Source organism: Pelmatolapia mariae, linkage group LG6 (genome assembly GCF_036321145.2).
Source record: "Pelmatolapia mariae isolate MD_Pm_ZW linkage group LG6, Pm_UMD_F_2, whole genome shotgun sequence".
Classification (NCBI taxonomy): Eukaryota; Metazoa; Chordata; class Actinopteri; order Cichliformes; family Cichlidae; genus Pelmatolapia; species Pelmatolapia mariae.
In genome coordinates this window covers 4,688,751-4,714,798 of record NC_086232.1, presented here as the reverse complement: position 1 = coordinate 4,714,798, position 26,048 = coordinate 4,688,751, and the positions used below count along the sequence as shown (strand labels likewise).

The 26,048-nt window shown below is 41.1% G+C and overlaps 1 protein-coding gene across 9 annotated transcripts in view; it reads right to left on the bottom strand.

Moving 5' to 3' along the window:
• Nucleotides 1-24,790, bottom strand: part of kcnh1b (potassium voltage-gated channel, subfamily H (eag-related), member 1b) — a 155,291-nt gene extending 130,501 nt beyond the window's left edge. For 8 of the 9 annotated variants that reach the window (XR_010094028.1, XR_010094026.1, XR_010094027.1 and 5 more), the window contains exons 1-6: nucleotides 22,149-22,758; nucleotides 18,834-18,957; nucleotides 18,625-18,731; nucleotides 12,092-12,220; nucleotides 8,576-8,694; nucleotides 7,504-7,896 (exon numbers count right to left, since the gene is read on the bottom strand). Coding sequence is in view for 6 of the 9 variants with exons in the window: in XM_063475686.1 (XP_063331756.1) it covers nucleotides 7,504-7,896; nucleotides 8,576-8,694; nucleotides 12,092-12,220; nucleotides 18,625-18,731; nucleotides 18,834-18,957; nucleotides 22,149-22,221 (945 nt within the window). In the remaining 3 variants the exon portion in view is untranslated. Of the gene's footprint in view, nucleotides 1-7,503; nucleotides 7,897-8,575; nucleotides 8,695-12,091; nucleotides 12,221-18,624; nucleotides 18,732-18,833; nucleotides 18,958-22,148; nucleotides 22,759-24,514 lie in introns of those variants that run through there. The other variant, XM_063475685.1, reaches the window with a different exon arrangement.
• Between the last annotated feature and the right edge of the window lie 1,258 nt (nucleotides 24,791-26,048).

Genomic DNA, 26,048 nt, shown 5'->3' with positions numbered 1-26,048 from the left:
CCCATTTTTAAGAAGGGAGACCGGAGGGTGTGTTCCAATTACAGGGGAATCACACTCCTCAGCCTCCCTGGGAAAGTCTATGCCAGGGTGCTGGAAAGGAGAGTTCGTCCGCTAGTCGAACCTCGGATACAGGAGGAACAATGCGGTTTTCGTCCTGGTCGCGCAACACTGGACCAGCTCTTTAGCCTCTCGAGGATACTTGAGGGTGCATGGGAGTTTGCCCAACCAGTCTACATGTGTTTTGTGGACTTGGAGAAGGCATTCGACCGTGTCCCTCGGTGTGTCCTGTGGGAGGTGTTGCGGGAGTATGGGGTGTCTGGCCCATTGATACGGGCCATTCGATCCCTGTACAACCCTTGCAAGAGCTTGGTTCGCATTGCCGGTAATAAGTCGGACTCGTTCCCGGTGGGTGATGGGCTCCGCCAGGGCTGCCCTTTGTCACCGGTTCTGTTCATAATTTTTATGGACAGGATTTCTAGGCGCAGCCAAGTGGCGGAGGGCTTTCACTTCGGTGGCCTCAGAATCTCATCTCTGCTTTTTGCGGATGATGTGGTTCTGTTGGCTTCATCGGGTGAAGGCCTCCAGCTCGCACTGGAACGGTTCGCAGCCGAGTGTGAAGCAGCAGGAATGAGGATCAGCACCTCCAAATCTGAGGCCATGGTTCTCAGCCGGAAAAGGGTGTAGTGCCCACTCCGGGTCGGGGATGAGTTCCTGCCCCAAGTGGAAGAGTTCAAGTATCTCGGGGTCTTGTTCGCAAGTGATGGGAGAAGGGAGCCGGAGATCGACAGACGGATTGGTGCTGCGGCTGCAGTGATGCGGACGCTGCACCGGTCCGTCGTGGTGAAGAGGGAGCTGAGTGTAAAAGCGAAGCTCTCAATTTACCGGTCGATCTACGTCCCTACCCTCACCTATGGCCACGAGCTGTGGGTAGTGACCGAAAGAACGAGATCGCGGATACAAGCGGCAGAAATGAGCTTCCTCCGAAGGGTGGCTGGCCTCTCCCTCAGAGATAGGGTGAGAAGTTCGGCCATCCGGGAGGGGCTCAGAGTAGAGCCGCTGCTCCTCCACATCGAAAGGAGTCAGTTGAGATGGTTCGGGCATCTGACAAGGATGCCTCCTGGGCACCTCCTGGGTGAGGTGTTCCGGGCATGTCCCACCGGGAGGAGGCCCCGGGGCAGACCCAGGACACGCTGGAGAGATTATATCTCTCGGCTGGCCTGGGAATGCCTTGGTGTTCCCCCGGATAAGCTAGAGGAGGTGGCTGGGGAGAGGGAGGTCTGGGCTTCTCTGCTTAGGCTGCTGCCCCCGCGACCCGGCCCCGGATAAAGCGGATGAAGATGGATGGATGGATGGATGGATGGATTTCGGAATGTTGAACCAAGAGGGAGAGAGAGGCTGCTAGTTTTTTTTTAACACAGCAGATGGTCGCAAATAACATTCAGCCCCTTTTAGAAAATAAACACTATTGTGGTAGTTCTAAAACACGTTGCACAGGATCTCGGCTTTTGTCAGAAGCAGTCAGTATCACTCTTTCAAACTAATTGTGTTTTAATCACACTAATTTTGTGTAATAATTTTGTGTAATAATGTAATAATGTCTCAGCATGTGGTGATGCATGCATTTTATTTTAAAAAACGGCACAAATGGGAATTTCTTCTGTATGGGTATCAGAGTGTACTAGTTTTGACGCAATAGGTTGTCACAAATAACATTCACCCCCTTTAGAAATAAACGATGCTGTGATACTTCTAAGACCAGTCGCACAGGCCCCATCTGTCTTTTCAACCACTGCTTAATTGTTTGAAATTGTTCAGGAATGCAAAAGCCCATCGGGGGTATCATTTAATTGTTGTGATTCCTTAGGAAATGGTAAAAGCCAACAGGTGTACCAGTCGAGCGGGGTCCCAGCCTATTGTCTGAAGTAGCCAGTATCGTTTCTTTTGAAATTCTTTAGGAAAGGCCAAAAGCCCCGCAGATGTACCAGTCGAACAGGGTCCAGCCTGTTGTCTGAAGTCGCCGGTATCAATTCTTTTGTAACTCCTTGAGAAGGCAAAAGCCCCACAGATGTATCAGTCAAGCAGGGTCTCGCCTATTTTCTGAAGTAGCCAGCAACAGTGGACCCTTAGGCCTATCTCGGCCAGTTACACCGGAGCTCAGCAACTGCGTGCCCCACCCTCATTGTTTTAAACTTGCACAGCAAGGTGATGCCTTGCCGGTGTATCGACCCCAGACTTATTGGCCCCCCATCTATTGTTTTTGGAAACACTCGGTCCTATATGAAGCAGATGGCACAACACAGAAGAGCTACCTCGTCAGGCCAGGACTCTGCAGTCTATTTACACCTACAGGCCAGTGGACACTCTTCCAAGGATGAGGATGTACACATCTTGGACAGGGAGGAACGCTGGTTTGAGCGCAGAGTCAAGGAGGCCATTTACGATTTTGATCAGTGGGTTTTGGTCAGTGGTTGTTGATCAATGGTCATGAGAATTTGCATAATTAAGATTAAAGAACTGACCTCCCAGCCCATTGTTCCTTCAGTGGGCTGGTTTCAGTCATTATGCAAATATACTGTTTATAAGATTTGGGCAAACCTGCAGTCAGCTGAGACTGAAGAAGTCACTTGGATGAGTGACGAAACGTTTCTCCCACAAAACGCTACATCCAGATGAACAGAATCAACTTTTGGAGACCCTGAGTCAGTACTTTGTAGAACCACCTTTTGCTGCAATTACAGCTGCCAGTCTTTTAGGGTATGTCTCTACCAGCTTTGCACATCTAGAGACTGAAATCCTTGCCCATTCTTCTTTGCAAAACAGCTCCAGCTCAGTCAGATCAGATGGACAGCATTTGTGAACAGCAGTTTTCAGATCTTGCCACAGATTCTCGATTGGATTTAGATCTGGACTTTGACTGGGCCATTCTAACACATGGATATGTTTTGTTTTAAACCATTCCATTGTTGCCCTGGCTTTATGCTTAGGGTCGTTGTCCTGCTGGAAGGGGAACCTCCGCCCCAGTCTCAAGTCTTTTGCAGACTCCAAGAGGTTTTCTTCCAAGATTGCCCTGTATTTGGCTCCATCCGTCTTCCCATCAACTCTGACCAGCTTCCCTGTCCCTGCTGAAGAGAAGCACCCCCAGAGCATGATGCTGCCACCACCATATTTGACAGTGGGGATGGTGTGTTCAGAGTGATGTGCAGTGTTAGTTTTCCGCCACACATAGCGTTTTGCATTTTGGCCAAAAAGTTATATATATATATGTTTATGCTTTTGGAGTGAGGGCATCTAATACACATGTTGTCACGGTGTTTTGTACTACCAGCTGTGAAGGCTCTGCTTTTACTTTGAGCAGTCTGTTTTTATTTTGTCTCGTGAGTATGTATTTTTCAAAGGAGATCTTCATCAGGTTGATTTTGCACAATCTTGTTGACAAGATTAAAAGACACGTCCATCAGAGTTCAGCAACATTTCAGTTTGATTAAATTAAAGTTTTTAAGCTGCACAGGGATTTATTTTCACGACACGCAGTGAATTAATCTGAAACGGTGCATTAAAAAATAAATGGCTGGCCCAGCGGTGCACGCATAGACACATTAGTTGTGCCGCTTCTTAATGGTGGTATCTTAGCTAAAAACCCCAACTACCAGATTCAACTTGTAATTGGCTAAAAATAACTTAACCTACCGGTGAGAGGGACGTTGCTAGCTGGCAGTTTTTTCAAGCGATGTTAAAATTTCCACATTCCGACACTTCAAATGCTTCAGGAGCTGTCCGCTCAGTGCAGCATCAGCACCGCGGAAATACACGGATACATCCATAGACTCGAGACAAAATTCATAATGTGTTTTAGGGACTTTCCCTAACATTGGTGTGGACCAGTGTTTTCTTTTCTAATCAAACCAGAAAGCTTTAATGAGCAGCTGGATTTGTCTCGCATTAACTGGCTGGACACAGAGGACATCGAAATTCAGCTGATTGAACTGAAAAGCTTGACTCTGTGGGGGTCAAAGTTTGCAGAACTCCGAACGCAGCTGGAATCCACAGCTGTGCGTGTTCATGGAGCTTGCATTTTCACCTGCTGGACATCACTACCTGACAAGTTTAACTGTCTTCAGAACATTGCAGAGGCCTTATTGACAGTATTTGGCTCTGCATATCTGTGTGAGCAGATTTTCTCTCACATGAGTGTCCTCACGTAGCCGTCTGAATGCTGGACACTTGGAGACCTGTGTCTCTGAGTGGGAGACCAGAGATCAGATTAACATGTGTATCTCTGTATTAACAAACATGCCATATTTGCGCAGTTTATTTTTGTTATCATTGTTGTGAGGAGACCATAAATAGCATTTGCATTTTCTGTTGTACAGTTCATTTGCTGTTATGGAGTTCTTGTTATGGATAAAAAAGTGTCTTTTTTGTTTCAAAATAGCTGATAACTATTCGCTGATAGCTGCCAACATCTGCGAACAAATATAATTGTATAAAGTTGTACTATACAGTGTGTAACTGTTAATATAGCGCGTTATTAAATTTATTGCTAATGCAATCATATGGCACATTGGCTTCTGAGGAAATTTTAGACGGCACTCATCATCAGAAAGGTTGCTTATCCCTGCGCTACGTCCAGATGAACAGAATCAACTTTTGGAGATTTACTTACCTGGATGATTGAGAATGCATCAAGATACTTTGAGGAATCTAAAATCTGAGACATATTTAGAGTTTCCTATCAACTTTTTCTTTGCTACATAATTCATACATCTTTCTTCATATATTTGATGTCTTCAGTTTGTATCTCCAATGTAGAAAGTAGTAAAAATAAAGAAAAACCGTTAAATGAGAAGATGTGTCCAAACTTTTGACTGGTTCTGTATATATGCATTTTTTGCCATTTAGTATATTTTAACCCAAATATCTGTATATTTAAACTTCAGACCATAAAAATACAGAGATGGTGGAGCAGTAAATATTCAAAAAAATTGATGATTTGAGATTCAAGTGATCCAGGTTTTGAAAATGACAAATATACACAAATGTAACTAAATTATCTTGAAAATTATTTGATGTGTGGAACTAAAATTTCAGACGGTAACTTTGGGAATGACAGGGATGACTTCCCTATCAGTGGGGCCGAAGTCACTGAGGCTGTTAACTCCTTGGTGGCAGGGCCCCTGGGGTGGATGAAATATGCCCTGACTTCCAGATGGCCCTGGATGATGTAGGGCTGCCTTGGTTGACATGCCTCTACAATGTCGTGTGAAGAATTAGAATTAACATTAGAATTGTCAATTGTCAGTTTCACTTGCACAGCACAATGCAGTTGCTTCTGTCCTGGATACACACAGACTGAAATCTGATTTTAGTTTGTGTGCTGGAGGAGGAAAATAGTGGTGCAGTCTACAGCATGGATTTGGACATTATTTTTTTTATTTTTATTGTCAAAGAGGAAGAGAGGGTGAAGTGCAAACTGCATCCAGGACACAAGCAATTGCTTTATGCTGCTACTTCAGCTTTTTGCAAGCATCCACACAGACAGAATGCTAATTCAAAGCTTGCAAATAACCCAGAATGATGTTAACCTTTCGCACCCCAACCCCCCAATATTGAGGGCAGGAGTGGAAACATCCGGTTTCATGGGCCATTATGCCAGGACTTTTATGATGTGTGTGGTATCCACAGAAACGTTTGAATCTCAGCTGAAAGGTCATAAAAACAATTTCTACACCCACCAACAGTTAAAACAACAAACAATTTAAAAAAGCAGGTAAACACAAGGAACGGAATCCCCTGTTCATCCAAGGGCATGTATGCTTAAAGCAATACATCTACTCAAAAGCAGAAAGCTTATAGATACCCAAACTCGAAGTTTTGTCATGCTTTGACAAAATTGACTGAACCAGCTGCAAAAGAATATCAAAATTATGCTTTACGGTTTACACTTGAAAAATAACAGATCCAACCTGGCCCAGGATAATCATTAGAAAATTGATGGATGGATCAGTGCTAGTAAGGTGTTGTATTTTAAATGAAAAAAAAGAATGATTTAAGCCTAATGGCAGGTGCTTGCCAGATTTTGTGGATAAAAATAAGATTCTATTATGGTAATATAAAAAAGATACACTTTTAGAAGGCATTACATGTGGATAAAAGGTAAAAACTATTATTTTTGCCCCTTGGTAGGTGGTCATTGGACAACGTAATGACAAGATAATATGTGACATGTTCTTCAGAGTCTTCAAGGGCCTGTAATGGACCTATGTGCCAAGAGAAATTTGAATGCATTACAGAAACTACTTCCTCATTACCAAATATTGTTTAAACTATAGTATTTAAAATTGATGTCTTTCTGAAAGACACATATATGCAGGTCTCAAAAGAGTAACCAACTTGTTAACTGTGTGTAAGCCTATGTTAAACTGGAAGTTTATAACTGTTACATTTTATATGTATATTTTCTGTTGAGAAGTTACTATGCATTAAATAAGCCCAAGTCCTCTGTAGAATTGGGTTCATAACAAACTGCTTGAGTAAATTAAAATTCAGGCCAATTTGCAAAGACTTAAAAACACATGAAGTAAAAAATAAAGTGAGCCTCTGAGATGAAAAATCCATTGTAGCTGCATTCTCACATTAATACTGAAAGAAAACACAAATAAAAGAATATGAGTTGGAAGCCGGCACTCTTTTCTACGAAAAGTCAAAATATAGCTGCTACCATAGGCGTTTTCTCAGCAAAATTCTGTCATACCTATTTTAGTCAAGGCACACCCAAATCATCACACTTCCACCTCTGTGTTTGAGCTTTGATTCTACAAGCTGAAGTTTAAGGGCCTGTGCATAACATAGGAAATTTGTTATAAAGACAATACATTACATCTTGCTTTGTATACACTGTGCTTTCTCATGTCTTCTCTAGAAACTCCAGTTTCTCCTGCAATCAAAAATTAGACTAGGCTAAATACTTCCAGTCTTAGCCCAAAAAATATTCAAATTCTCAAGAGTTCTATTTGCTGGTCAAACCCAAACATGACATAAATCAGCCAATTATATTTTTTGGTTTCAAAGATTTGCATAACAAGAGCTCATTATATCTGACTTCTCAACAAATATGATTTGAATTGCTAAAGGTTACAAATCACTTATAATCATTTAATACTGTTATGATTATGGAAAGTCTTAATCAACCAAATGCCTTTGGATTTGAATGGAGCTGAATGATAGATTCATTGATAATTAAACACAGTAGTTATTTTCAATCTAAAACATCATCAGCATATGTCCCTAAAATATCCCCAAATTCCAAGAGACTCAGTTGCACTGAACAGTTTATTAAGTCTGCTCATCTTAGGTACTACACACTGATTAGTTTTAAATGATGACTCTGGTCTGTGACAGGAACACAGAGTGTTCAGTCATGACTGCAACCTCATGACTGAACAAAGAGGATGTAAAAACATAGCATTCATCTTAAATAAATTATAATAAAAAAAACCCACAAACCTCATCCACATTCTCAAAAGCGTTGATAACATCATAAGGCAAGCAGGACAAGAGGTCGATGACAAACCAGGTTTTGACATAGTTCATGCGAATTAGTTTGGGATCAGAGATAACCTCTCCAGCTGGACCAACAAACGTAGTGTGGAAATTGAGGACAATGTCCACGAGGAAGATGACATCCACAATGCTGTCCACCACCAGCCAGGTGACATTGTTCTGCTTGGTCTTAAATGAGACATTGTAGGGCACCATGATAGCAGTGTAGAACGTCAGGATGAGGATAACCCAGTCCCACGTGGTCTTGAAAAGGCAATAGTGGAGAATGATGTGTGGTGGTGTCTTTGGGGTTTCCTGTTTGTACTGAGGCAAGATATCTGAACCCAGCTGGAGAACCTGCAAAACACACACACACACACACACACACACACACACACACACACACACACACACACACACACACACACACACACACAAAAGAGTTAGGCTGGGCTTAAAAGCAGAAAGAATATATTACCATAATGTGAACAAGAGATGCAGTGTAGTACAACTTGTTTTTACCTAAAACTGTCCAGCCTGAGACTGAAATACTTTGCTAAACAGCGCATTTGAGCTATCTTACAGTATTTTCAGTCCTATAGTAAGTAAGACATAACTTACTTACTATAGGACTGACATAAAAACTTATTTTGGGGCAACAAACCTTTTAGCTTAGCACAATTCTTCTTGTTATTTAGATGTATTTATCTCTATTTTTGGCATGGTGACTATTACAAATTTAATTCAGATAATTTTTTCAGCAAACTGACAAAATGAGCTCATAATCTTCTATCTTCTATACATGGCTGATGTGTGGCAAAAGATGTCTCTACAACTCGTTTTACTCCTGGGTTCCCTGTCTGTTTTTCTGTATTAATGTGTGTCCTTTGTGTGGCCCACCCTCCTGCTACTGTGCCTGGCACACATTCTCATAATCACCTCCTCAACCCTTGCAGTACACATTCCCGGTGTTTTTTGTTTGTTTGTTTTTTCATTAGGGAGAAAAAAGACCTTATTGTAGGGGAAATGGTGTTACCTCTGCCAGGCGTGAATGTTTATGAACATTCTCTCCTTTATGGACAGCTGGGGCAAGCTGCTGAAGAACTCCTCGACTGCTGGTTAGTGCACGAGTCAAACGAGCAAATTTACCCCACCCTGTCAAGGAGATAACACAACAGCATCAAGACACTGAAAACTTATCTTAACATTAAACATCATGAATGACTAAAACACTGCTGGATTTTGAAGCAACGATGGTTAACCCAGTTAGCCATAGTAGGCTAGTTTTGTTGGTTTGGTTCTTTCCTTTTTTAAACTATTTTAAATATTCCAACCATTTAATGTTAAAGACGGATAGCTTTCCATGACAGCAAACCGTAGTGGTATGACCCAAAAGTATAGTAACATCACCTGAGGTGAGACTTTCCCTAGGAAAGTACAAGGTATATGAATGGTCAGAATGGTTCATTTGTTATTGAAGGGCAAGATCAGAGAGGCTAAAGACAATTACAGGAGAAAGCTAGTTTGGAAACTCCAGCAGAACAGCATGAGAAAGGTGTGGAGTAGCAGGAAGACAATCACTGGATTCGGGCCATTCAACAGCAGAGGAGCTGGGGGCGGTGAGGACAGAGCTAATGAGTTGTATGTGTTTTTCAACAGATTCATCACTGCAATGAATGATCACCACCCTTCTGACTTGCCTCTAGTCAGCGTGTTATACACAGCTACACCACTCTTTCTCACTTTCTTTCCACATGGCACCATTGCCTCTTGTAATAGTTCTGACACCCCTCCCCCACCTATCACTTTCACTCATGACCGGGTTCAGAGACAAATGAGAGGACTCCACTCAAGCAAATCTGCTGGACCAGATGGGGTGAGTCCCTGTGGCTTCAAGACCTGCACTCAGACATCATGCCTCATTCCTGTATCAAAGACACAGAGGGAATGAGACACACTGGGGTCCCGGTGGCCCCCAGGATTTCAGACCTGTGGCACTAACTTCCCATGTCATGAAGACACTGGAAAGACTTATCCTTGACCAGCTCTGACATATTGTCAGGCCACATCAGGATCCCCTTCAGTTTGCTTACCAGCTACAAGTACCTGGGAATCCCACAGGCAAATGGGAACCATGAAGAGGCTACTAGAAAAGCTGAACCCAACAAGTACCTGCAGAGGGTCAGGGAAGTCCTGAGGTGTCAACTGAATGGGAGAACCACATTCGGGCTATCAACAACTACGACCTGCTTGTGATCAGATACCCTTCTGCAATAATAAACTGATCAAAGGAGGTAGAAGACACTGACATCAAGATGAGGAAGCTCCTGACCATGCATAGAGGGTTTCACCCCAAGTCCAGCACCCTGAGACTGTACACTAAGTGGAAGAAAGGAGGCCAGGGACTACTGAGTGTCAGTACCACAGTTCAGGATGAGACAACAAACATTCATGAGTACATCAGAAAAATGGCCACGACCAACTGCATGCTCAGTGAATACCTCAGGCAGCAGAAACCCAAGAAAGAGGAGGAACCGTCGTGGAAGGACAGGTGCCTTCACGGTATGTACCACCAGCAGATAGAGGAAGTTGCTGACATCCATGAATCCTACCAGTGGCTGGACAAAGCTGGACTGACAGATTGTTATCTGTCAGTCCAGCTTTATCTGTCAGAGGCACTAATCATGGCACCACAGAAACCAGCTCTGAGCACAAGATCCATAGAGGCTGAGGTCTATCACACCAGGCAAGACCCCAGGTGCAGGGTGTTTAAAGATACCCCTAAGACAATCTAGCACATAACAGCAGGGTGCAAGATGCTAGCAGGCAGGGCATACATGGAACGCTATAACCAAGTGGCCGGCATAGTATATAGAAACATCTGTGCCGAATATGGCTTGAAAGTCCCGAGGTCAAAATGGGTGGTTGAGAATGACCGAGCTAAGATCCTGGGGACTTCCAGATACAGACAGACAAAATGGTGATGGCTAACCAAACAGACATAGTAGTAGTGGACAAGCAGAGGAAAATGGCCGTAGTGATAGATGTAGCGAAACCGAATGACAGCAACATCAGGAAAAAGGAAGCTGGAGAAGTTCCAATGACTCAGAGAAGAGAAGATGTGGAGGGTGAATGTAACAGTGGTCCCAGTGGTAATCGGAGCACTCGGTGCAGTGACTCCCAAGTTAGGTGAGTGGCTCCAGCAGATCCCAGGAACAACATCCGAGATCTGTCCAGAGCAGCTCAGTCCTAAGAACAGCAAAGACACTGTGCAGCACCCTAAAGCTCCCAGGCCTCTTGCAGAGGACCTGAGCTTGAAGGATAAAGACCATCCACAGGGGGGAGAGGGGAATTTTATACATATGCATGTATACTCCAAGATGAGGATATACGCATCACGGACAGGGAGGAACGGTAGTTTGAGCAAGGAGTCAAGGAGGCCATTTACGTGAAGTGGGGAAAGACTATCTCTGAATTGAGGAGGTTACATCTTTCACTATATTACAATGCTGAGATTGCAGCCATTCCCCAACTCTCTGTGAATGGTACTCATGGCATGTCATGATCAGTTGTTGTTGATTAATAATCATGACAATGTGCATATTAATAATCAAGAAACTGACCTCACAGCCCATCATTCGGCAGTGGTGCTAGTTTCAGCAATCATACAAATGTACTCTCTATAAGGTTGGGGAAACTTGCATTCAGCTAAAACCGAAGAAGTCGCTTGGATAAGTAAGGAAACACTGAAAATACTATGTCCAGATTAACAGAATAAACTCTTCTGAAACTTAGCTAAAGTGTACTATTGAGTAAGGACATTATTCTATTCTGCGATGTTGTGGAAGAAGAGATGAATTGTCAAAATCCAGTAATGCCCCAAAGTTTTGATAGTGGCACCACTGCCAATTTTTTATTTATTTACCTTACCTAAGGCTGAGGCTGTTGTGGCAATAGAGTTCTGTGCATTGTTCCTCTTCAATAAATGCCCAAATGTCAACAGAAGAAATGATTTTCTGAAACAGGGTGATAAATCAGTATTTATGAATTCCTGTTCATATTTGAGATTTCTATCTCGTCACTTTTCCCAGGTAAGTTCACAATACTTTTAGACATCTTTCTTCTTCAATATAGTAAATATTTATGCTCAGTGGATGACTCTGAGTGAATGCGAATGAAGGCTAAGGTGATCCTTATAGGATAATAGCTTTTTGACCCCTTTACACTTCTGGCACACTTGCTGTTGGGGCTGTCTATGTTATGAGTTTTGGGGTTTTTGGTTCTTTCTAGAGTTTTATTTTTTGAAAGAGGATTATGTATTGTTGGAATTGAGCTGTCAGCCATTTCCTAGTGTTTATATGTCTATGTTTATTTTTTCCCTACACCTGGTACAATTTCCTTTGATATTGTTATTTCAAGTCTATAGTTTTGAGTTTCTGTTTCTTATATCCTTAGGTTAATCCCGCTGTGTGCTCCTATTCTGTTCCTCCAGCCTTTTCTGTGTTTGCCTTTTGTCTCTGTCAAGATTACCCACACTTTGGAACCAACCCACCTTTAGAAGATTCATCCTCAATCGGTTGCTTGAAGGCAGTGATGTCACTGAAAGTGCAGAGAAACAGGACAACTTTGTCCTGCTCATTTCTGATTGGGGCAATCTTCATGAAAAACCAAACTGGCATCCCTGCGGAACAGAACAGGAAGTGAAGCACTGTTTCTCACAAGAACAATCTGTCAACAAGGAAAATATAATAATGCAAAATTTTAAAAAATTTTAAAAAAGAATAACAAGTAGACAACAATTTATTTGTGATTTGTACTGTTTCACTGCAGTACTACATTTCCTCTGGGCATTGGCATGTTGACATGATGGTGTCAGAAATTCAAGTAACCATCGGTGGGACCACTCCATTTTAAATATCCAATTTAAAAATTAATTATACAAAAAGGTTCTTTGAAACAATAAAATTCTGATATTGACACCATCTGATAATATTGTTTGTATGCAGTCTACAACCTAAATGTTTTTTGTTCACACTCTCTGAACTTCAGTGAGTGATCACATGCACCGTAACCCACTGCTATATGGGTAAATCAACAACTTTATGCCTAAAGCTGTATATACACCTGCTAGTCACTTGCAGACATCGCAGGCTCTAATGTATTTACTACCATGTCATATGCATACAAAGGTCTGCTAATCCTTTTTGTCTATACAATATAATTTGTTACAGCATCTGGATATCACTACATTATTTAACTGCTCCCCAGCCTGCCCTAACTCACAGTCCAGTGGAAGACTCCAAATTGCTGTTAGGTTACAATAATACTAACAGAACACTACAGGGCTTAATACTGAAGCTTGTTTACCTGTTAGGGACAAGTGAATTTTTCAGTGGACAAGTAGAATAGAAATTTCTTTTCATTATCAAATACTAATACTGTAGATTTTCATATTATTTCCTAATCACTACTTTAAATTTACTCATCACCCACATAGAAATTCTCCAATTGTCATTTTACTACAAGATTTTGTGTATACATATTAAGGTTTATTCATTCATATACCGCAAAATTACAACAATTGCCTCAAGACCCCCATAATAAATATATAAAATGTAAGGAAATTTGTGTTTGGCAGAGCTGAAATGGGACAAAAAAAGCCCTGGCATTTCTGGTTCAGACAGCAATATATGTAATGTATATATGTATATATTTCATCTTGTTTGATTGATTGAAACAAGTTGGAAATCTGTGATACTCTCCCTTCATAATTATGTTTCTCCATCTATTTTCTTACCACATTCATTTCACCTTCTCCATCTCTCCTTCACTTCTCCACAGTTGGTACTAGCAGGGGTGCCTCCAGAATGTTTTCATAGGGGTGGCCAAATGTAGGCCACTACAAATATTGGGGGGGGTCGCACCAAAAACAGAATTTCCAGGGTTTTTTTATGTTGTTGTCAAATATAAGTTACTTGAAAAATTAGGCAATAGAAAAAAAGAATATGTATAGAGTTAATTCCCTGCTATTAAAGTTGATATCATTGAAAATAGGTACATATGAAAACCAAATAAGATTTTGAAATCCATAATATTCTGTTTTAATTGATCGATTGATTGATTGAAGCAGAAGCTGCTTCTCTAATTGGGAGGGATCTAGCAGAGGTGGAGGATAAACCTAACCTTGGTGTCTATTGTCTTATGTAGTCTGAGAGTTGACTGAATGTAGAGTGGGCATTGTTTGTCCTCTGCGGTGGGGACAGGTGGGCCGCCCTGTGCTCTATGGGGCTTGGTGGTGCTGCTGCTGTGGGCCCTGGTCTGGATGGGTCCAGGCCCCCTGCCCTTGGTGGATTTCGGGGGAACAGGGATGTCCATGGGGGTCAGCAGGGGAGCTGGCTCCAAGAATAGGGTACTTTGCCCCCACTGCCAATCCTTTCCGCCCCATCCACAGTTGCATCTCTCCTCCCGCTCCTTCACACCACCACACATGCAGGGCCTTGAGGTACAGGTGCATCACTGAGGTGCAGGGGAGGCATTCATCCTTTTTCCTCTCCAGGCCACCTGCGCCTCAATTTTATTCCACCACTTAGAGGCTCACATTACTTACACTCTCATGACGCATACACATTGGGACTTGGGGATGGGCACACTAAACCGTGTCCAAAAGACGGTCTGTTTATTCTGCCTCACCTCTGGTGCTGGTGCTCTCAATTTTAAATACATGTAGACATTGAGGGTTCTTGGGAGGGGCTGTGCTGACACCAGCTGCTGAGTATATGTGAGATGAGGGTGGGAATGTATGTTTGTTTGTATCTGAGTGTGTGCATGTTTGTCTATGTGTCGAGTGGGGTCTTAGACTCCACCTCTCTCGGAACATCTCAAATAACTAATAAACTAATAAACTATGACAGTCAAATTGACCACTATAGCAATCTGATGGGCTTTTTTCTTGGCCTTCAGACAATAATGCTGATTGAAACAGTGCTGGATAGAACAGGCAAAAAAACAAAACAAAAAGAAAAATGATAAATGAATTCTCACAAAAAAGAAGAAAAATGTTGAGGAAAGACAAATAAGTGTTAGATCTTGTAAGAGTATGGACTGTTGCCTGTCTCTATGTTGGACCTGAGATGCCCCAGTGATCTGTATTGGCATCTGCTTTTCTGCAGCCCTATTACATTATTACCAAGATAGAACAGGACGGCTTGGTGCTAGCAGCAGCAGCTTTCTGTGACTGTGAGGCCCGTTTTTTGTTTTTTGTTTGCCACTTCTTCCACACTAAACTTTTTCTACAAGAAACGTGAGACAACAGCGAAGGTAGGGGAGGGGCCGGTCATATTGAGAGATTTAATTGGGAAATCCACTGTCAGTAATGAAAATGAACCAACGAGCTGCTATCAGTGCTTGTACGGTTGCTGTGCAGCAGCCCTTCAGGCTGGCACATCGGCCCAAAAGTGCGATGGCCCACCGGGGAAATGCCTGGTATGCTAGACCAGCCCTGGTGTTTGGTCAGTTATCTTTGTTGTAACCATCCTTCTTCTTATATTGTTGAAAAGCCTGTTTATTTCCCCCTAAATTGTGCCACATTTGTAAGGAAAACATAAATGAAAATGGAAAATGCGCAGTTGCCAAACCTTCTCTGCCAATGCCAAGCAGCTGATTCTACTATATACTGTTACATTAGGTGCTGACAATTAGGTACCTGATTGGTGCATGATACGCAGCAACTTTAAGCATGGTCCCTACTACAGTGGTCAGTTGAATTCATTTCAATTCAGTTTTATTTATATATTATTACTTTTGCTGCAGCATTTTCGATCAACTGAAGGCTTTTTGGGGAGTTTTTAAGACAACCTGACAATAATGAATTATTGTCCAGCCTGGAAGAAATAAATGCATGAAGTAGTTTTTTCATACAAAATATTTCTCATTTTAGACATATTATGCAATCAAAAGAAAACAGTCCAACATATTTGTTTAATATGCACACTGAAGAACATACTGTGGTCAAAAAAGATTCATTTAAAAATGATTCTTTACACTGTTACTGGAGGCCAAGGTAATGCCATTCAGAGTAAGTATCTGGTTAGAAACCATGTTTCAAAATTTTTTAGGGCAAAGCACAATAACCTCAGTTTTATCTGAATCCAGGTCATCCAGGTCTTTATGTTTTAAATACATTCCTATAATTTAGCTAATTGGTGTGTGTGTGGTGTCTGTCTTCATGGATAAAGCTGGGTATCATCTACCTAGCAATGAAAACATATGCTGTGTTCTCTAATGATACTTCCTAATGGAAGCATGTGTAATGTAAACAGAAGTGGTCTTAGCAAGGAACCCCGAAGTGGAGTGGAGAGGATGACCTGGAGTCCAGATCTCAGTGCTATTGAACAGTTGTGGGATCGCCTTGGGTGTGCTGCTTATGCCAGATTGGTCAATACAACTGCACTGGTGACATATGGCAAACGCTGGGATGCCATCCCACAGCAAGCTGGCCAGCATGAGCAGTAGCGGTTTTTGATACGGGGGACACAGGCGGTTGCCCGGGGCGGCATCGTGGTGGGGGTCGGCATCACAGGCATCGGCAAAAAAATAAATAAAAAATTGCTCGTACTCATGCTGCCCCAACATCATGCCAGCGCATATTGGGAATGGCATAGGCACCGATCGGTTTTCTAACGCCCATTTGCTGGGAGTAAGGGCGCCCTCCGTTTGCGAGGTGCGCCTGCTGCTTGCGGCACAGGGAGGAGAGGGCGGGGCGGCGGGGTATTCTCCAGCTGGCTGGAGCAGCATCTAATAACCAACTCGCAAAATAAAACAAAATAAAAACAAACCAACAAACACGAAAACACCAGACATCATGATACAGACTTACAATTTGCACCGATGTTTTTTCGAAATTCTATACGCGAAAAGTGAGGGCCAGAGCCCTCGGTGCACCTGCTCGCTGCTGAAGTCAGAGTGAACTTTATTGTCATCTCCGCTACATACAGTCCAGTATATAGAGAGACGAGACGACGAGGCTCCAGTTACAGCAGTGCAAGTAAACAAACAATAAATATAAGAAGAGTAAGAAAATAAATATACAGTTTAGGACTAGGGGTAAAGGGATCAATAACAATTTAAAATTTATAATTTATAGTTTGATGATTTAAAGTCTCACACACAACCCGTCGAAAGGGGAGGGGGCCCTGCTGCTTCCAAATAGAGCACATTTCATTCATAATGATGCAAATCTAAATCCATTATGTATTCATGATTTGAATCCTGGGTTGTGCGAAATCCCAGAAATAAACCCTAGACAAAGTGAATCTGTGAACTAAGGTGTAGGTTTAGTAGGTTATGTTGTGGTGATCCTCGGGTTGGGGGATGGGTGTTCATACTGGAGTGCAAAATTAAAACCAATGGAAGATGGACAAGAAAAGTTCAAAGCCATCAGGTGCTCAGTTTAGAAAAAAGAGAAAAGAAGAGGAGGAGAAACGAGCAAAAGATAGAGGTAAGCAGATGTGTCATTGGATAATGGCAGGTCATCCTGAAACAATCAGAATCTTTATTAATCCCCAAGGAAATATGGGTTACAGCTGTTCCAAGAAGAAATGGTAAGAATAGTAACAGTAACAGACTAAACTCCAAACAATACATTATGTTACAGATTTTAATATTTAATTAGTCATTGTCAGTTGTTGATTTGTCCTGTTCTCACTGTATGACGAATTATGATGGCTGTTTGGTAACCGTTTGCATACTATGCTACTATGCATACTCTCTCTCTCTTCGTGTGTGTGTGTGTGTGTGTGTGCGTGTGTGTGTGTGTGTGTGTGTGTGTGGGTGGGCGGGGGGGGGGGGGGGGGGGGAGTGTTCGCCCAGGGCGCCAAAGAGGCTAGGACCGCCACTGAGCATGAATGAGGATGAGTTGCTAGGCTTGTTGTATGGTTCTTCCACATGCTACTGAGGCCCCTGTTTGTTAAATGAATAAACTGTTAAACTATTAATATGTCTTGTTTCTTTAGACTAATCATCCAACCACCAAAAAGGAGTCAATTGGAAAATAACCTGTTTGGCATTGGCAGAGATGATATGCCAAGGTTTTCATTGATACAACCCACATACTCAACTCTGCTGCTCAACAAACCAATGAAATTTCCTTATAAATGTTACACCATTTAGGGGAAATGTGTTTTCCAATGGTATAAAATCTACTGCCAAGAAGCACTGTTACAACAAAGAAATATTCAATAATGGCAAGTGCCTAAAAATGGAATGTCAAATGCTGCATCCCATGGAAAGCCCAATTTCAAGCTTTGAACTTGAAAAGTAAACGTATGCGATCTGCAGCTATACATAGCTCAGTGGCATTAGCTTGATATCTTCTATTCTAATTATGTTATTTGCACCCAAATAGAGAGATTTAAATTTCACTGATAACTTTCTATCCAGGCAGAAAAAAACCCTAATAATAATAATAATTATATAATAATAATAATAATAATAATAATTTTTTCATTGATCCTTTACACAAAACAACCCCTAACTGTACAACTTGTCACCAACAGAGAAAAAGATAACATGGGAGCCAAGTGTTTCTGTTGATATGCAGCCTCCAGCAGCCTTGACCTATTGCAGCATACCTAAACAAGTGTTCTGGGTCACCTGATCCAACCATAAATTTTATCAAAAAGGAAAGTTGTATAGTATAATCTTACAACTTAGAAGAGTCAATACCATTTTAAAACCAAAGTCTTGTTAAATACTAAGTTATTTTGTATGATGTGTGAAGTTTGCTTTAGGTGGTGTTATGCTTATAAAAATATATAAAAACACAGAAATAAAAAATAAAGGAACCTTCACCTTCTGAATTCTTTATCACATACGTTTTTTCATTTACTGGCAAAAGTTGTTTGCAAATGTAATAGGCTAGGTAATTAAAAGACTGTGAGCTTTTGGCATGGTGTGTCCCAGATTAGCATATATACAATTTCTATATTTCTTGAGATCCTTAGGTATCTGGGTTTTTGAGGAAGCAGGTCATACAAACATTTTTGGATGCAGCTTACACGGTCATATCCAGTACTATTAAATACTCACGGTTTTTCTTGTACATCAGAATCTCAAAAGAGTTCATCTCGTAGTTCTCAAAGGTCTGTCGAACCTTCTCACTCATTTCCTTGTCTGTCAGCTCTCCATACATGAAGCTGCAGAGGAAAACCAAGTATTTGCATTGATACAGTATGCATTTACTTGAGATAATCAGTCCTCAATAATCCATGCAGTGGTATCCATGTGTGTTGTGGTACCTGCAGGTGCTGCTCTTTTGCATGACCTCAGCCCGATGGTAGCCAGAGAGTTTACAGAAGCCATCATTGCTATAGACGATAGGCCACTCCACGATCTGAGCGTTTCCCAGCACAAAATTGGTATCTGACCACAGAAGCCAATAAGTGATAGTCTGCCCTACTTCGCAACATCACATGACTGAAAAATTATAAGAATCCTGCATACACAATATTTCTCCACATTTCACGAGGACTACAACAACTAGTTTAAAAAAATGCTCATTGCAGCCTTCCAGAGTCCACATTATTCTTATAAAATATTTTGGCTGTCCAATAGCACCAAACCCAATACAGAAGTTAAGCTAACTATTACGTAAGTAATTATTACTAATCAATTAAGTGGTGAATTAAAGTAATAAATAATTGCCTCACTTTTACACCTGTAAAATCAGTGTTAAACTAATTATGATGATTCCTTTTATTTAATAACCAACTGGCCTACACTTAATACCTGTGCTATTAAAAGACAGTCATGTTTCAATTCAGTTCAATTCAGGTTAATTTATAAAGTGCCAAATCACAACAGTGTTCTCCATGTGCGTTTTATTGTAAGGTTGGGACCCTCCAATAACAGAGGGGAAACCTCTAATAGTGGATGGGAATTAATAAGAATTTAGCAATTCCAATACCATTATTAATATCACTTATCAGTCGAATTACTTATTGATTCTCTTACTGATTTGTTTGTTACCTGTTGAAGTTCAGGGTCTAGTTGCTGGAACAGGGATGGGATTCACTCAGCTTTAGCATCACTCTAGGTTCTTAGCTAGCTTAATGTTAGCATGTTGTCTGTGCAGGTACTTGCAAAGAGATGAATTTGTGTTGGCAGCAAAATGCGTTTGTCCTGGATGGAGGTTCCACTTACTCTTGTACTCTTTTTGTCCTTTTGTGCATTAAAAATAAAAGTAATGTCTATATCCACCTTTAAGAATGTGCCAAAATCAGGTGATTGTAGTACAAGTGCAAGTGGAATCAATGAGCAGGCACACAGACTAACAGTTCAAAGGAATTGAACTCCTGGGAACTGGTTCTTGATTCCTATCCCATCCCATCCCCCAACAATCAGATGTCCTATGAGGAAATAAGGCGACGGCAGAAAGGAAAAACTCTTTTTTTTTCTGCCTCACATTCTACTTTTACCTCAGGAACCAGAGGCTGAGAAAGTAATTAAGTAAGTAACATTTATTTATAAAGCACTTTTCACAGAAAAAATATGGATAAGGTAAAATGGGGCCAGATTATTCAAGACCTTACATAAGGAGAAGGACTTTGAAATTTGATTCTGGATTTAACACGAAGGCAATGAAAAGAAGCTACTATGGGGGAAATACTGTCTTGCTTGTTACTTCCTCTAAGTACTCAAGGAGCTTGGAAAGAAAAGCGTCTGGACTTTTTTAAGTTGCTTGAAGATGTTTCACCTCTCATCCGAGAAGCTTCTTCAGTTCTATGGTCAAATGGTGGAGAGTCCCAGATTTAAGCTCTGTGGGAGTAACCCACCAAGAGGGACAATGGACCCAATGATGATCCTCTACCTAATCACATGAGCCAAGGTGTGAAAATGGGTGTGGGTCACAATCAGCCAAGGTTTCGGGTGAGCTCATTGTGAAACCTAGCCCCACCCTATCATGTGATTTCCTGAGGTCAGATGGCCCAGGATGTGAGTGAGCGTTAAGGCGTCTGGGAAGGGTTCTCAAAACTGGATTATAGATGGCAGACAGTTGGTGTCGTAAACCACCGCCTCTGTTCAAAGATGGTCGCTCACAGTGGACATAAATGGCTTCTTTCCCTCCTCTTTCAAACCATCTGTCCTCTCTGTCCAAAATATGTACATTGCCGTCCTCGAAAGAGTGATTTTATTCAATTCAGTGAGGTGTGATGGTAATGTTAGCTTACAGCAAAGGTAAATGTAGTATGTTACTATACAGGCTGTGATTTAGTAAAATAATTATTCCCCCCGATTAGTGTGGCTACAGTTAAAGCAAATACGCCCACAGAGAGCAGCAAGTAACAATTAGAAAATTTTCGTAGTTTTATAGTGTACATATTATTTATTGATGCACTTTGCACTTACGTACTTTTACTGTTTTTAAGTGACTTCATTTTTACTTTTCTTTGTTTTTAGAAGTAGGGTGGACCCTGGATAACTGGTTTCTTTGTCTTGTTACAGGCCTACACACCGCTGCTGTCTTGTACCCTTTGTTGCTTTGTTGCTGTCGTGTTTGACTGGCATTGATTGGTTCCTTGTTTTATAGTGCTTTAGTGTTAACAGTTTGTTATATTTTAATCATGCTTTTAGTTGTACTGCTAATAATTGTATTTTAAACACACCGTTTAAAATACAATTATTAGCAGTACAACTGTGTGTGTTCGTATTCCTGTTTATAATATTTCCTGAGTTTTGTGTTCTGTATTGCTTGATATGCATGTTTATTTTAATTTTCTTTAATGAAGACACGGCCGCTTGCTGGGGGAGGGGGCCTAGGCACGTGTGGTGGAATTCCCTTTTGTGGATTGGAGTGTACATACCGGGAAACAAGTATAAAGGACCATTTAAGTTGCAGTGAGAGTGGTAGTGAGGATTTCAGAAATATTGCACGGGTGAGTGATTGGTGGCACCCTTGGTCACTCCTCCCTGTAGGTTGCCTAGTGGCTAGTCTTCACCATTTTAGTTAACTATTTTATTGAGCTGCTACTTTAACTAGGGGCAGCATCATGGCAGTGAACCTGGTCCTTTAAAGTAATGTTTATTAATAAAGTGTCTTGACGGTTTGGTACTGTCAGCCCTGCTATTTAAGTTGTTTTCTTCTCTGCAGCTCTGAATTGGTAGTTGTTTATCTAATAAACTTTGTTCTATGAAATTGATTTGCCATACCCCTACTTGTTAATAAGGAGCCTATGTGCCTTTTGTAACTGTTACAATGTGAGAATATATATATATATATATATATATATATATATATATATATATATATGTGTGTGTGTGTGTGTGTGTGTGTGTGTGTGTGTGTAGGGAAAGAGAGGGAGAGGGAGAGAGAGATAGAGAGAGAGCGAGAGGAATAGCCATCACTGAAAGTAAAGAGCTACCATAATAAATTTAAACCATAATTACTTGTGGTTTCAGTACTACTTAGGTTTTTAACAATTGCCCATGTGTGTTTATGTGGCTATGCCTGAAGGCGAAATGAGCAACAAAATCACAAAACATTATATATAAGAAATATATTATCACCATTTGAAGCCAGGTGCAGAATAGATCAGAACCGGATCGTATCTTACCGTTGGACCGGCGGACGATGTTCTCTAGAAACGTGTTCTGAGGGGCCACGAGACCCCGCCGTCCTCTCGCCATCCTGCCGTCCTTCTGCAATGAGCAGAACGAGCTGCTTCCTGCCGCTCACATATTACATATAAACACGAGCTTCGCACGCTGTATAGTATGTGCTTGTGCTCGCTCTCTCCCCACCTCAGCAGGCTCGCTATTGGCAGATTATTGCTGCACAAGCTTCGAGATGGGCCAGAGACTGGCTGTGATAGAGCGAGCTTCAAACATATGTGGGGAGAGAGGGTGGATGCCAGAGGAGTGAGAGAGGCGTATTAATGCTTTATACAGTGCGCATCATTACATTATCATCACGTCACTGATTGTAATTAAAAACACTGCAGATCATAATATTTCGGCATTAAGAAAACGTACCACAGTAAGTAATTGCACCTGTAGTGAAAACGAAAGGTTTTTGTTTTTTTTACTTTATGCTGAAAATGTAAAGTGGGGCCACCTAAACGGAACCAATGTGCTTCAAAGTGTTGCACCTGGGTTTCCCGAGGTGAGGGATTTCGCTCGCTTTTCGAAAGAGAAATAGTTTTCAAGTCTTCAGCCCTCTGACAGTTTCACCGTTTTTTCTAAGGTTAGTATACAGTGAAATCACACACACACACACAGACACCCACCCACCCACACACACACACACACACACACACACAAAAGAGAACTACGTTTGTAAGCTAAAACGCATTTCTACTGTACCGAGTTTGCGGCCATGTCATCGTAACTGGAAAAGGCACTATGATATTGTGATAGTGCGCATTTATTTTCTGCACGACAGCTGTGTCATTTTACCGTTTGTCCCATTTTAATAAACCAAAATTTCAGCTGTTATAGTTGCAAAGGCTGGGTCGACATGAGATTGAACCTTATGGATTAAGAATCAGATGATACCCAAGATCATATGTGTCTTACAATAGACGAGCGAATACTTGAATGCATATATAAGAACACATTCACATGGGATACAACTTATATCTGGAAAGTATGTTTAAAAGATGTTCAGTTTGTGAATTTATGTTGGTGTAACTGCAATTTACTGATCTTATCAAAGAATAGAGTGAAATAAAATAGATTTATATTTAACACAAAATGAAGCCTACATGTTATTAGTTCTACAGGTGTTGAGTACTAGTGGTACAGATTTGATAAAGACGTTATTGATACAGGGGCTTTGCTGTAAATAAGAATGTTTCCATTTTACCAATAACTGAATGCCTGTTTAACCCTAGAACACTATCGCTATAAATAGTAACACAATCACTAATGCCGGGTGATTTTACCCGATATAATATGACCAACCAAAGTACTTGTCATCAAAATATGTCAAACACATGACAAATCAGAGTGGTCAGCTTTTACTTTCAACTGTGCCATGTCTAACAAAATGAAAAAAAAAAGTGTCATGGGGGATGCTAAAATAATGCTCCAAAATTACAGAAAAATCTGGAATTCAAGAACTAAAAATTCCTAAAAAAAAAAATGACGCTGGAAAGCTGGTCTTTGATACACCCATTCCTGGGACATTTGAGACTTCCCTGGTGAAGGCACAATCTCCTCGACACACTAACAGCTGCAGGAGAGAGAAATCATGTAAATGTATTTGCTCGGGTGAAAATCACCCAGCGATAGTGTTCTAGGGTTAATAGCGATTACTGTAAATATCAATTTATTTAATTAAAAAAGGCCTGATAACTTTTTGACAGATTAGCAAGCTGTGCTGCTTGTTTTTAGAATTTTTCTTATAGTGCAAGTATTTTGTGACTTTTTTTTCCATCTTGTTCAAAAGTTTTATTCAAAAGTTTTAGAGAAGAGCTCTCGCTCTTTCTCTCTCCCTTTCTTCTCCCTCTCACCCTTCCTCCCCAGGGCTGACAGAGTTGTTGCCATGGTGAAGTGGGAGGAGTTGTCTGCTCTTATCTTGCAGGACAAGCCCAGTGCAGAAGATGAAACATGACCAAGGGATGGACAAAGACCATAAAGGGAGGGCCAAGTTTAAACCCCTGCCTTGGCCCAACGTTTTTAACCAATCACATTAATGCCTTTATTGTTCCATATTACAAAAATTCTGTTCAATAGGCAGTGGCATCCTTTCCAGTTTGTCTGCTGCCAATAAATACTTAATAATCAATTGTGAAAACTTTAAAATTGTTTGTCAGTCCTCACTACTTTGCAGGCATTTGTGGTGCATAGCACTGGCATTACTGTACTGGTCAAGATACTCTCCATAATGCAGCTGTAGAAGCTGCTGAGGATTTTAGGCAACATACCAGACTACTTGGTATTACACGTCCTCACTGATGTAGATACCAAAGCAGCTTACCCTCTCCACTTCCAGCTCCCAGATGACCGGTGGCAGGTGGAATCTCCTCTCCTTCCACTATGATCTCTTTTGTCTTGGTTGTGTTGAGAGTGAGGTTGTTGTTCTCGCACATACACATCAGACCTCCCTTCTGTAGGTCGCTTTGTATGCACCAGTAATGTGTCCTATCAGTGTGGTGTTGTCCACAAACTTTAAGATGATGTTATCTTTGTGATAGGTAACACAGTTGTTGGTGGACAGAGTGTAGCGGATGGGGCTGAAAATGCCTCTTTGTGGAGTGCCCATGTTTATAGTAATACTGGCTGAAGGTTTATTACCAACACTGACAGACTGAGGCTTCCCAGTCAAAGAGTCCAGGTGAGGTACAGGCCAAGTGTAGACAGTTTATGGGTGTGTTTGTGGGGAATGACCATGTTAAAGGTGTTGGCGTTGTTGTTAACGAAAGTGCTAATGTACCCAATCACATACTTAACGTAATCCTGTATGTTGATGCACAACCAGTTATTTACAGTCCTCATAGAAGTTATTTACAGCATCTTCAATCAAGTAATTAATCACAGACTATATTTATAAATTGGGAAAAGTAACTCTGTTAGTGAATCAAATTTACACTTTTAAATCCATGCAGACACAGAATCTCCTCCTTGGCTCTCTCTCACTCACAAAAACACTTGGCCAGGGAAACATCCAGGCTTCTGCACAGAGGAGATGACGAATTAGCAATCTTCAGAGAAACAATAGAGAAGCAGCCTTAAAGGACAGAGACAATCACTAACACTTATAGTGCAGCGTTCAGGTGAAAACTGCTTTGCTCCCAGCCGATGAAGAACAGGTACTTTGTCATCAACTTACATGGCCCTGTGTTAGTTTTCACCCAGGGCTATGTAGGGTTAGGATTTTTCCCCCTTAATAATAAGCACCATTTACAAAGTGAATATCGTGTTTACTTGTGTTTTTTTCTCTCTAATATTTAAATTTGTTTGATGATCTGAATCATTTAAGTGTGACGACCATATAAAAAAAATAGAAAATCCTGAAGGGGCCAAACACTTTTTTCACACCACTGTGAAAAAGTGATTAAATAAATCACGGGGAGTCTGAAGGCTTATATACCTGCAAGTATCTTCGTTATTACAGATATTATGTGTTAGTGGATTCCTTTAGCTTACAGTGCAGTTTAAATGCTTCATTGTTGTGCAGGATCTTTCTCTACTGGTCGCAGAAGTCCACGCAGAAGGGTAATTAATAAGCAAATTTAAAACAAGAATAACAGGATAACAGGTCGAATAATCATTAAGTGTTGTCAGTGGTAGGACATACAATATACAGTCTGTAATAACCTGACATACGATATAAGAATAACCTGACATGAATTTATTTTAAATTATGACATTTACAATGTGATTTATTGGTAATATTTACAGTTTCCGGATATTGTGCATTCACCGTTGGGTTATCCTAATGCTGAATCTGCATTTTGTTGGCACTAAACCTCTTGACCGTTTTTTTTTCTTCTTCAGTTTGTCTCGGCGGA